This window comes from Mirounga angustirostris, unplaced genomic scaffold, assembly GCF_029215605.1.
Source record: "Mirounga angustirostris isolate CCGP_5_RB_7025 unplaced genomic scaffold, mMirAng1.0.hap1 SCAF_4, whole genome shotgun sequence".
NCBI lineage: Eukaryota > Metazoa > Chordata > Mammalia > Carnivora > Phocidae > Mirounga > Mirounga angustirostris.
Genome location: NW_026991712.1, coordinates 85936682 through 85950152, shown reverse-complemented (window position 1 = coordinate 85950152; position 13471 = coordinate 85936682). Strand labels below are relative to the sequence as shown.

Below are 13471 nucleotides of genomic sequence, written 5' to 3'. Positions count from 1 at the left end.
GAATGTGGATTGGTGCCAGGCTATCAGGTCAGGGACAGAGTTTCTGCCAAAGTCAAGTCTGAAAGAAGAGATCTTTTTCAGGTAAACTTATTTGGCTCATTTGTCTGCGGTAGAGAAAGGCTTGTTTCCTGGGTTCATGAAATTAGTGGGCAAAAATTGACTTTTGTGTACCTTTGAGATCTCCACTCTGCTTTGCATAATAGCTTATTGTTTTATTTTGAGTAGTTTTCACTATCAGCTTGCTCCTTCCCTGTCCTCAGCTAGCCTCAGAACACTAGTCAACTCTAAAGTTATTCAGTGTATAGTGCTCATTTGTTCATTTACCCATTCATTCCGCAAATATTTCCTGAGGGCCTGTATGCCACGCACAGTGCCAAGTGATACATGCTGAGGACACATTAGTGAACAAGAGACACAAGCACTTGGCTTTCAAGAAACTTACATATTAGAGGAGGAGGCTAGACAGCAACCTATTAAAATAATTTCAGGTTATATCAAGTGCTGGGAAGGAAAGAAACAAGGTGGGAAATTCTTCAGGGTGGTAGTCTGCTGCTTTCTTCCATTAGCTTGGATAAGCAAACTGCTGATAGAAATGGAATACTCTAGAAAGGTAGAAGAAAAGCATTATTCAGAGTGACATTAGACTTTATGATTAATTTAGTGGTTAAGAAATTAATGAGGAGGGGCGCCTGGGTGGCTCAGTCGTTAAGCGTCTGCCTTCAGCTCAGGTCATGATCCCGGGGTCCTGGGATTGAGCCCCACATGGGGCTCTGTGCTCGGCGGGAAGCCTGCTTCTCCCTCTCCCACTCCCCCTGCTTGTGTTCCCTCTCTCACTGCCTCTCTCTGTCAAATAAGTAAATAAAATCTTTAAAAAAAAGAAATTAATGAGGAATTAGGAAACTAATGTTGCTCTTCCTAATAAATTCAGCTGAAATGAATGAGCTGGGATAGTTTCCCCTTTTGGTTAGGAAGCTGCTGAAATTGGGCTGTGATCATCCTATTTCAGTGTAATTTGAGCCTTATGTGTTTATTTCCTCCTCAGGTGGAGGCCTGAATTTTGATATATGTCCACCCTACCTCAGCTGCCTGAAAGTACTTAATGATCACATGACCCTGGACATGGATGCTGTCCTGTCAGATTTTGTCCGTTCCACAGGCGCAGAGCCTGGGCTGGCCCGAGATCTCCTGGAAGGTAAGGAGTCACAAGGGGGAAAATAAGAGAAAAAGTAAAATGCGATGTTTATTGTTAGGATGACTTGGAACATATAAAGATACTTTGTGTATGGCAGACCTTACATTTACCTCGCTTCTAATAATCCACCTGTGTATGACTCACCATAATTTTAAAATGAAAAATCCCGTTTTCACTTTGAATTTTTGTTGTAGCTTTCTCCACTGTGAATTTATGCTCAGGTAATGCAAGTGAAATTTTATATTAATCCACTAAAAGCACAACTCTAGATCTGTAAGTCGTCTTCTTTATATATAAATGACTTTGGGATCATTCATCGTTTTGTTTCTTTCCTTCCCTAATTTGTATGGGTGATTCTATGTAGAGTGAATTAAGTTAATGTTTTTATTTTGCTGCCTTTGTTTACTTATGTCTGTATGTACACATAATTGTGAACGTTCTATATTTTAAGGTCCTTAAGGCTTAGAATCATGTCAGTAGGATGCTTTGTTTGGAGTCATAATTAACAGATGTTTTTTGTTGATGGAAATATATAATGACACAAATGGGTAAGCCTGAGGGGAAAGGGCCAGGTTCTTAGTGTACATTCTAATGTTTTAGATTGTCAGCCCTTAGCAGGGTGTGACAACTTGACATTTGCTTCTGCCTCTTACTTAGGAAATGAAAGATCTGGGTTTGGACTCCAGTTTGCTAATTCAGTATGACTCTGCCCTTGACTGGCATTTTTGGTTTTATTTCCTAGTACCTTCTCCTTCTTATGTTTCAGCCTGGCCCAACTTGTCACCTTTCCCTGGTCACGTTAAGTTGTTTTCTAAGTCTGCAGTGTCCCTTCCTCCATTATTCTCCTGAAATTCTCCTCATCCTTCAGGATTCAGCTCAAATGCTTCCTCTTCCTCTTGTAACATGTGTTGAATGCTGTATGTGTGAAGTACTTGGGATACATTATTTTATTCTTATAAGCACTCTAAATATAAGTTTTATTATCCCACTTTACAGTTTTAAAAACTGAGGTTCAGAGAAGTTAAATGGGATTTGAACTCAGGCAATCTGGTTTCAGAGGCTGGCTCTTAACAATTACATTACAATTAATATTTGTGTAATCTCTTTCTCTCACACACAGACGTGCACACACTTCTCTGCTATGAAGGAAAGGTTGAGGGTACTATGGAAGTGTAAGAGAGAAAAACCCAATTTAGATACAGGGTGCAGAAAGGCCTTTCTAAGGAAGTGACCTTTGAACTGAACCCAGAAGGGTGTGTGGGAGTAACAAGACAAAAGGGATAGAGAAGAGAGTGTTGATACAGAAGCTTATACAAGGACCTAAGATGAAAGAGAGTTTGACACTGGGTAGGAAGAGTGGGGTAAGAGTGGTAGGAAATAGAAAGGCAGGAAGCAGAATATGGGGCTCTTTGTAGACTGTGGTAAGGAGTTTAAATGTCATTCTGTGTTCAGTGGGAAGCTGGTGAAGGGTTGTAATCAGGGAGTGACGTGATTGGATTTGAATTTTGGTTGAAGGCTGTGGAACAGATTGGAAGGTGGCCAGAGAAGTGATCAACCCAGTTAAGACTGTTGGCCACGATTGAGGTGAGAGATGATGATGGCTTGAACTGCTGTGGTGGCAGAAGAGAGAAAAGTGGACAGATTTAAGATAGAATTTAGAAGGGAAATCAAAGGGCCTGATCTTCATTTTCTCCCTGCTTCTTTCTCGCTTTTTCCTTTAAAAGTTAACTTTGGTTCATAGTGTAAAGAACAAATTCGAGAGGGGACATGTTAGGGGAGGAGAGACTAGCCGAGCCTCTCCCAGAGACCAGGGGACAATCATGAGGATCTGCATGGGCACAGTGACAATAAAAATGGACAAGAAAGAACAGATTTGAGAGATGTTTCATGAGTGCAAACATTGACTAGATAGTGAGGGCGGAGGAGTTGGATCTGCGTAGTGAGGAGCTGAAGGTGACGGAATTTTCTGGCCTGGAGGGCTTATGATACCATTATCAGTTTGAGGAATATAGAAGGAGGAGACGTAGCAAGTCTCAGGAAGGAGGATGATGGACATTCAGTTTTGGACAAGTTGGCTGTTAGGACCTGATTTTAAGGAGTTTATCACAAGTTGCAAATACAGAGCCAGTTTTCAGTACAGTGTTCTGTATTTCCAACTGTGTGGTAAACATTCATTCATTCATTTGTTGAGTCGGGACAAAAGTCCTTCATTCTTCAACAAATATTTATTGAGTACCTACTATGTGCCAAGTTCTAGGTGCTCGAACAAAACAAACAAAAATCCGTGCCCTTATGTTCTAGCAGGAAAAACAGTCAATAAATAATAACCATGATAACCAAATCATTGTAAAGTATATGTTAAGGTGTGAAGTGTTATGGGAAATGATGGGTAGGTTGTGATTTTTACTTGGGCAGTTAAGGCAGGCCTTATTAAGAATGTGACATATGGGGCGCCTGGGTGGCTCAGTCGTTAAGCATCTGCCTTCAGCTCAGGTCATGATCTCAGGGTCCTGGGATCGAGCCCCGCATCGGGCTCCCTGCTCCGCAGGAAGCCTGCTTCTCCCTCTCCCACTCCCCCTGCTTGTGTTCCCTCTCTCACTGCCTCTCTCTGTCAAATAAATAAATAAAATCTTAAAAAAAAAAAAAAAGAATGTGACATTTTGAACAAATACCTGAAGGAGTGTAGATAAATTGGGGAGAGAGCCTTCCAGGCAGCGGGGAGAGTTGTTGGAAAGGCCATAGGTGGGAGTAGTCTTAGCATGTTTGTAGGGACAGTAAAGAGGCCAGGCTGACTGAAGCAGTGTGAGCAAAGGGAGCTGGAACAAATGGCAGATGTAATGGCTCAGAAGTAAATTCATCGGGTATTAATGATTCATACAGCTTAACTGGAAAATTAGAGTAATAACAGATATCACAGCAACAGCAATAAATACATATATAAAACTTGCTGTGTCCCAGTGCTTTTAATTCATTTGTTCTTCATAACAGTCCTACATGGAGTCATCTCCACTTTGATAGCCAGGGAGATTGAAACACAGAAAAAAGGCTGGAAAAGTAGGCCAGGTCATAGAAAGCCTTGAATGTCAGACACAGGAGCCTAGGATTTATTCTGTAGGCAGTGGCAAGCAGTTAGCAGTTTTGATTCTGGAACTGAAATGATCAGAACTGTGCTTTGGAAAGATTAATCTCATGGGATACTTTAGAGTGGATTGGAGGTGGGACAGTGGGTGATAGGAATTGAATTAAAGGGGTAGCAGGTGGAATAGAATAGAAAGAAATATATATTGAATAATATAACTGGAGAAAGCAACAGAAAAATCCATTATGACAAATCTACCATTTAGAGTCTTTTCTTCAGTAGAGTAGTGATTCTTAAATTTGGCGGCAGTTTTGGTAATCTGAGGACAGCTATCAGCTCTTTTTCTTTAGAAAAATGCACATACTTATACCTTTGTATACAATTTCGGATGGTTTAGGACATTGCAGAGCATGTCTAGGCTAAGAACTCTCTGGATATCAGAATTGAGAGACCTGGGCTTTAGTCACACTTTTCCTTGGTGCAAACTAGCTGTGCCTTTGGGCAAGTCACTCTACTTCTTTAGGCTTCCTTTGTTTTATCTGTGGTCTCTGTGGGCCCTTCCATTTCAGAGACACAAAGGTTCAATGCTCACAGAGCCAGCTTAGGAAATGGACAAGTAAATAAAGAAATTGTGGTATTGCAGACTGAAGTGTTACGGAAGAAAATTAAGCGCAATAAGAAACAGGAGAATGGTGGAAGTATGCATGAATTTTCCTTGCTAGTTTTTCTTTTTTTCTTTTATTTATTTATTTATTTATTTTAAAGATTTTATTTATTTATTCATGAGAGACAGAGATAGAGAGAGGCAGAGGGAGAAGCAGGCTCCCAAGGAGCAGAGAGCCCGATGCGGGACTCGATCCCAGGACCCTGGGATCATGACCTGAGCCGAAGGCAGACGCTTAACCATCTGAGCCACCCAGGCGCCCCTCCTTGCTAGTTTTGAGAGGATGGTTCGAGTGATTGTTCTGTGTCTTTCCTCAGTTTCCCTGTACTCTGAGTACCCATTTCACTCTTTGCTTTGTCTCCTGCCAGGAAAGAATTGGGACGTGAGTGCCGCCCTCAGTGATTTTGAACAGCTACGTCAAGTCCATGCTGGGAACCTGCCCCCACCCTTTAGTGAAGGGAGTGGTGGCTCCAGGACCCCTGAAAAGGGGTTTTCGGATAGAGAGTCTGCCCGCCCTCCCCGACCCACCCTGCAGCGGCAGGATGACATCGTTCAAGGTACTGGGGTAACTGAGGGGTGTTTCTGTAGGTGGACTAGGAAGGAAGTGAGGGGACTGCTAAATGGAGTCATCCTTTGGAGATGATCCTATCCCTCCCCCTGCTCCCCTGACAGACTGATCAGAGGTGGCCTCAGTCTGTCTTGGTGCGGGAGCCCCACACTGTCCCACTGCATCTTGAGTATTCCCCTGTACGAAGGCCTTTTTCAGATACTGGGAGAGAAATGGATGAAGGAGAACAATCTAGTTGTCAAGATAAAGTACATAAAGGTAGAATTCAAAGGATCACTGCCATCCACCTCTTCGGTTAATATTTGTCAGTATGTATCAAAATTTTAAAATGCCTGTATACTCGGGGGCGCCTGGGTGGCTCAGTTGGTTAAGCGACTGCCTTCGGCTCAGGTCATGATCCTGGAGTCCTGGGATCGAGTCCCGCATTGGGCTCCTTGCTCGGCGAGGAGTCTGCTTCTCCCTCTGACCCTCCCCACCTCATGCTTTCTCTCTCTCTCAAATAAATAAATAAAATCTTTAAAAAAAAAAAAAAAAAAGTTCTCTGATAGCTACATCAGTGAACAGAATAAACATTAAAAAAAATAATAATAAAATAAAATGCCTGTATACTCTGAGTTAGCAATTTGATTTCTAGGAATTTATCATATATGTGTATGTGCACGTGGGTGTGTGTATATATATATATATATATATCCTTTAAATAAATAGACGTAAGTGGACACATACGCATATGCAGCATAAAACTTGAAAGTTAAAGCTTGAAAACAACATTTAAGGTCCATTAGTAGAGGAGCAGTTAAATGAATTAAAATCATTTATGTTGTGGAATACTCTGCAGCCATTGGAAAGAATTAGGTAGAACTTGATGTGCTGTTTTTAAAGTCTCTAAAATCTATTGAGAAAGGTAAGATGCAGTACAGTTTATACAGTATGTTCTTATTTATGTTTTTAAAAATGATTTCAAAAGCTACATGTGCTTCTTTTTTTTTTTTTAGTTTATTTATTCATTTATTTTAGAGAGAGAGCAGGGGGAGGGGCAGAGGGAGAGGAAGAGAGAGTCTCAAGCAGACTTTACTCTAAGCGCAGAGCCCCATGCAGGGCTCTATCTCATGACCCTGAGATCACAACCTGAGTTGAAACCAAGAATCAGTTGCTTAACTGACTGAGTCACCCAGGCGCCCAAAGCTATATGTGTTTCTATGTGCATAAAAAATTCTAGAAGGATCCAAAAGGTTGCCTCTGGAGAAGGAATCAGAAATTTTGAATAAGGGGGAGATTTATTTGTAATACTGTACATCTGTCTATAGTATTTTGATTTTTTACCATGGGCTTATAATACTTTTTAAATACCTAAAAAAAAACAGTTTAAGAAATAATATCACTATAAAATAACTTTAGACAAATCTTGACTTACTTTGTATGTCATTTCTGACAAGTATTGGATTAAGAACTACTTCCCAATACAATTTTTAGGTTTTGATAATCTTTATATATAAACTGAAGTCATGCAAATGAATTGTAATATGACACTGAGCAGATTATGATCACAGACTATCTGCTGGGGAATTTTAAGTACCATGTAACCAAAACTAATGAAATAGGGACACCTGGGTCACTCAGTTGGTTAAGCGTCTGCCTTCGGCTCAGGTCATGATCCCAGGGTCCTGGGATCGAGTCCTGCATTGAGCTCCTTGCTCAGTGGGAAGCCTGCTTCTCCCTCTCCCTGCCATTTCCCCTGCTTGTGTTCCCTCTCTCTCTGACAAATAAATAAATAAAATCTTAAAAAAAAATAATTTGAGGGCGCCTGGGTGGCTCAGATGGTTAAGCGTCTGCCTTCGGCTCAGGTCATGATCCCAGGGTCCTGGGATCGAGTCCCGCATCGGGCTTCCCGCTCCTTGGGAGCCTGCTTCTCCCTCTGTTTCTGTCTCTCATGAATAAATAAATAAAATCTTTAAAAAAAATAATAATAATAATTTGAGGTACTGTCTACATTACTGTCTTTCTCTGGCATGTTAAGTGAGAATGACTGTACCTACGCTTTCTGATAAATATGAATCCAGAAAAGTTGTAGTAAATTATGTAAATGAATGTTATCGATGGTAGATAAGAAAGTTTCCAGATGTGTAAGATTTATCATTAATTTTTTTTAAGATTTTATCTGTTTATTCGTGAGAGAGAGAGAAAGGCAGAGGCAGAGGCAGAGGGAGAAGCAGACTCCCCGCTGAGCAGGGAGCCTGATGCAGGGCTCGATCCCAGGACCCTGGGATCATGACCTGAGCTGAAGGCAGACGCTTAACGACTGAGCCACCCAGGCGCCCCTATTATTATTAATTTTCTATAATGGAAATTCTTTCCTTTATTCTCCAAAACTGAAAATTATCAGAGTGATTATTTGATTCAGCCGAGCCAAATGAAACCCCATTTCCCTTATTCCCTCTTTTTCCTACCAAACAGTGACCAAGTTGCCAAATGAATGAGTCCCTTTTATGTTGGGAAATGGGAAGTGAAAGAAGACAGAGTCATGGGGAGAAGTTCAGGCAAATTCTTTTAAAAAGGGTAGAAAGAGGAATGTATATTTGGTGCTAATATAAGTGCCTGCAAAAATACTACTTTTTGGGCGCCTGGGTGGCTCAGTCGTTAAGCGTCTGCCTTCAGCTCAGGTCATGATCCCAGGGTCCTGGGATCGAGTCCCACATCGGGCTCCCTGCTCGGCAGGAAGCCTGCTTCTCCCTCTCCCACTCCCCCTGCTTGTGTTCCTGCTCTCGCTCTGTCTCTCTCTGTCTCTCTCTGTCAGATAAATAAATGAGATCTTTAAAGAGAAGGGGAAAAAAAGAAAAAAAAAATACTACTTTCTATATTTCTCCACCTGTATTTGGATTGAGAAAGAAGGTTGGGAAATTTGGTAGCTAGTGAGACTCACAGTTTTTCCCTGCCTGGAAGAGGTAACCCATGTCAAGAGGTAACCATCACCACATGAGTGGAACGGAACGTTCTCTGGGCTGTGTATGTTCTAAGGTAACTCCGTTTCTCATTGCAGAAAAACGCCTGTCTAGGGGCATCTCCCACGCCAGCTCCAGCATTGTTTCCCTGGCCCGGTCCCATGTCTCCTCCAATGGTGGGGGTGGGGGGAGCAGTGAGCACCCCCTGGAAATGCCCATCTGTGCCTTCCAGCTTCCAGATCTCACTGTGTACAACGAAGACTTCCGCAGCTTCATAGAGAGAGACCTTATTGAACAGTCCATGCTGGTTGCCTTGGAACAGGCAGGTCAGTGAGTGCTTCTTTTCCTGGGCTCTTCCGTCTGCTCTTCACCTGCAGGCAGCCACGTGGAGGGGCTGGCCTTGACCAGTAGCTTCCTGTCTAAATGTGGGAGCTGACTGCAAAGTCAAGAGTCAGTCAGATCAACATGTACTGAGCTAGGTGCTTCTTTTCGGGACACAAATTAGACACTTTCCCCTGGAAATTTCCTGTTTGATGGAAGGGAAACCAGATATACACATGAAAGGCCCAGGAATCAATACCTAAAAATCCATAGATGGGGCAAAAAAAATACAAGTAAGTTATAATTGGCTCTGGAACACCCTTGTGACCAGAAAGAACCAATAGTATAGATGATGTACAATGGTGATTAATTTAAAAGTCCCATTTGTTTATATGAGCCTTTCCCCGAAGATTTATTTACCTTTAAAGTTGTGTTTGTCTTAAATTACTGTTAAAATTAGTTAATATGGTATGCGAGTCTGCTGGGAATTCTGGGAAATCTAGTCAGGTATTAAACTTACTTAGAAGAAAGACTGGGGGCTGGGAGGTGGGGGCATGGGAAAGAAGCTTTCATTTTTCATTTGTACCCTTCTATAGTAACTGTGTGCACCTATTTATAGTTTTTTAAAAAGTTAACAAGTTATCTGGCTAGTGAGATTATAGGCCAGTTTTCTTTCTGTCGAATTTCAGTAATTCAAGTAAACTTTTAAGCATGATTCATGAAATATTTTCCTCGTGTGAATAATGGATCAGCAATTGTGGGATGACTGTACAGAATTGAGACTCAATTCCTAAGGTGTTTCATGTGCTTTGTCTTGTTGCTCATGTCTTTAAAGTCATACCACATACAAGCTGACATGCTGTCATATATGCAGATGATACTTTCGTGACATGAATACATGCTTTGGGTTGTTTTTCTTTTACTGATGATGGATTTGTGCTGAGCTTCATTGTTACGATGTTTACTGGTCTCCTGAGCAAAGTGAAGGAATCAGAGCCAGACCAAGTAGCCAACACAGATTTCAACCTATGACCTTGACCCCATCATCTAACCCAGAGTTGCTCAATCTCAGCACAGTTGACATTTAGGACCAGATAATTCTTTGTTGTGTGAGCTGCCTGGTACATTATATTATGTTTATCAATCTCTCTGGCCTCTACCCACTAGATGCCAGTGGCATCCCCCCACTAGACAACCAAACATAGGTCTAGATATTGCCAAATGTCCCCTTGGATATTGGTTAGATCAGTGGTCCCCATGTAAGAACTGCTGATCTCACCAATCATGCTCTCCAGGTTCTGTTCGACTAGGTATAAGTGAAGAAGGTATAAGGAATAACAGTATTTTGGGTAGGCTTCCTAGAGGAGGCAAGTTTGGAGTCTGTTTTAGAGCTAGGGAAGTGGGAAGGGCTTTGTGGATAATCTGCTCCTCTCCTTTTCCTTCTGTTTCTGTAGGGCGTTTGAACTGGTGGGTGAGTGTGGACCCTACCTCCCAGAGGCTGCTTCCTTTGGCAACTACTGGGGATGGAAACTGCCTCCTGCATGCAGCCTCTCTGGGTAAGTCTTGAAAATGGTGTTCTGCACCCTCAGAAAGGAAGCAATAGAATTAAATCTCATGTGCAGGACTTAATCCACTAACCTTGAACTTAGGCAGAAGTGATTGTACAGCGTGTGTGTGTGTGTATGTGTGTGTGCGCGCGCATGCAGGGGCATGGGCATGCAAGAGGGGATGGAAGAGAGCCCTGCCCTGGCTTTTCAGTCTTGTTCAGAGAGAATATGGAGAACACAGGATTTAGCATGGGTCCCACTCTGAGAGCTAGCCCCCAGAAGTATTGAGCAGCAGGTATGTAAGCAAGATAAAGCTATGTGTGTATATCATTCTACTTAATATTTACTCTTTTGGTATGTAGAAAAGATGTTTTCATCAGTTTTTATGAGATTTGTTTAATTATAAAACTTATTTATAATTCAGTATGTTTTTTGCCTTAGATTTTATTTATTTTTTTATTTTTATTAACATATAATGTATTATTTGTTTCAGGGGTACAGGTCTGTGATTCATCAGTCTTACACAATTCACAGCACTCAACCATAACACATACCCTCCCCAGTGTCCATCACCCAGCCACCCCATCCCTCCCACCCCCCTCCACTCCAGAACCCTCACTTTGTTTCTTGAGATTGAGTCTCTTATGGTTTCTCTCCCTCTCTGGTTTTGTCTTGTTTCATTTTTCCCTCCCTTCTGCTATGATCCTCTGTCTTGTTTCTCAAATTCCACATATCAGTGAGATCATATGATAATTGTCTTTCTCTGATTGATTTATTTCGCTTAGCATAATACCCTCTAGTTCCACCCACGTTGTTGCAAATGGCAAGATTTCTTTTTTTTTTTTGATGGCTGCATAATATTCCATTGTGTATATATATACCACATCTTCTTTATTCATTCATCTGCCAATGGACATCTAGGCTCTTTCCATAGTTTGGCTATTGTAGACATTGCTGCTATAAACATTGGGGTGCACGGGCCCCTTCGGATCACGACATTTGTATCTTTGGGGTAAATACCCAGTAGTTGCCTTAGATTTTAAAAAAGTCCTCATGTTCCAACCATCCCTCTAGCTTTAATGCTGATTGCCATTTGCCAGACCCATCTTTTCTGCTGCTACTCTGTATTTTAGTTTGTTAGACTTGCATATGAGTAAAGGGCTTTCTGTCAGGAATTTGTAGGATGTGGTGGATCCCCCACTTTTAAGTTCTTGAAGTTTCTGAACCTCCAGAGTAGGAACATCTTTTCTCTCATTGTTAAGTACCTCTCCCCTAAGTCACAGGGGTTTCTTTGAACCTGGCCTTCAGCCTGATTGCCTTGATGCTAGGGTATGTGCATCATAATTAATAAATGTAAGGTGTCCTACTGGTATGTTTTCTTGCCACAGGCATGTGGGGTTTCCATGATCGGGACTTGATGCTGCGGAAAGCTTTGTATGCGCTGATGGAGAAAGGAGCCGAGAAGGAAGCATTAAAACGGCGCTGGAGGTGGCAGCAAACACAGCAGAATAAAGAGGTGAGGGAGTTTGGGTGGGAGCACGTTGTCCCCCAGAGTTAGCTACAGGAAATGCTCAGTGTGTACCAGTAGGCAGTGTCTCCTGGTGCTTAATTGGTGGTACTGCCCTTGTAATCCTGGAAATTGTAGAAAATGCAGAAGACACCACAGGGCCCATGCCTGTCTGATACAGTCATGAGAACTAGTATGGGGAAGCTGAGACCCACAGAGGAGGTAGCTAACATTGTGCTTCTTACCTGATAGATGCCAAGTCTTCAGTAGAAATCTTTTGCAAAATAAGATATAAGTCCACAGGATTTTTTATTGTTTTGGGGTTTTTTGCTTATAATAAGGCTTAGACCAGTTTTTAAGGACTTATGTTTTCATTTCTTACAGAAATGTAAATGCTTAAAAATTTTGTTGGCTGTATGTACTATTTGCTTTTCATATACTCGGTTTGTTTTTTAAAAATTTTAAAAACATGCCGTTAAATTGAGTTTGAATGGTACTTCTCAGGAGTTCAGCAGATATTGAGACTGTTTTTGTATAAGAAAGTAACAATGGACTGTCTGTACTTTCCATCCCCGTAACAGGGGTTGAGCTAACTGGCCTGTGGGACAAATCCCACCAACAGTTTTGTGTAAAAAAAAAAAAAAAAAAGTTTTATTGGAACACAGCCCTCCCCATTCATTTACGTATGTTTGTTTATGTTAAGTGCTTTCCTTGTGTAGAATGGAACAGCAGCAGAATAGAGTAGTTGCATATGGCCCACAAAGCCTAAAAGATTTACTGTCTGCAATTACGATGGAGCAATAAAAGAGTTTGCCGACCCCTCACTTTAATAATGACACTGTACACTTACATAAAGATAACAGGTCTCCCTCTTCCCTTTTCCCCTGGTTCTCTGTCTTCTGTGTTTATCTTGTGCTCTTTGTGAATATCTGGTTTTTTTGCCATGTATATGACTAGGTCCTCTGGCATAAATATGGGACTGTCTCTTCAGAAACTTTCCTTTTTCTTTCCATCTTCTTTCTTGTTGCCTTTTATTGCTCTGTCATAACTGGCCATTATATAGAACTAAGAGGGTTTTTTTAGTTATTAGAATTTTATATCCCGAAGATTAAAATATGAAGGTAGAATGTGTCATGTTTCTCTCTTAAAAACAAAGAGCCCAATTGTTAAAATTAGGATGGTATTAAGCTCAGAATGGAGTCTTTGATCAGCCAATCTGCCCCAGAGGATTCCTGAGGGAAATAAATGCACAGGGGCAAGGCCAAGTAAATGGCATTCTTTATTACTGCCAAGTCCCATGGCTCCTTGGTGAGCTGAGCTGGACTTGTGGAGAGCTTCTTTTGCTTAAGCTAGAGCCAGCCTAAAGTTTGCCTTCCTCACTATTGAATTCACACCATCCCTGAACCTTACATTTGACACTCCAGAGTCAAGAAAAGGCTGAACTAGAGCATTCAGCTATTAAGTAGAAGTGACAACAGCAGTCAGAGAATAGGTATGCCCAATTCCAGCTATTAAGCTATTGTAGTTATTTTAAAGGTGGGGCTAGATTATTATGGCTTTAGCCAGGAGACCCAGAAATACCCAAGTTCTGTTCTTGGTCAGCCACCTACCTGTTCCCCCTCAGAGTCCCCAGTGGAAATACATGCATAGAGAG

The 13471-nt window shown here is 41.6% G+C and overlaps 1 protein-coding gene across 2 annotated transcripts in view; it reads left to right on the top strand.

The window, feature by feature from the left end:
• OTUD7B (OTU deubiquitinase 7B) overlaps positions 1–13471 on the top strand; it is a 53963-nt gene that overhangs the window by 29574 nt on the left and 10918 nt on the right. The window contains exons 2-6 of one of the 2 annotated variants that reach the window (XM_045896748.3): positions 1043–1192; positions 5304–5492; positions 8541–8768; positions 10218–10319; positions 11699–11826. In XM_045896748.3, the coding sequence (XP_045752704.1) occupies positions 1108–1192; positions 5304–5492; positions 8541–8768; positions 10218–10319; positions 11699–11826 (732 nt within the window). In that variant the 5' untranslated portion in view covers positions 1043–1107. Of the gene's footprint in view, positions 1–1042; positions 1193–5303; positions 5493–8540; positions 8769–10217; positions 10320–11698; positions 11827–13471 lie in introns of those variants that run through there. The other variant, XM_064588416.1, reaches the window with a different exon arrangement.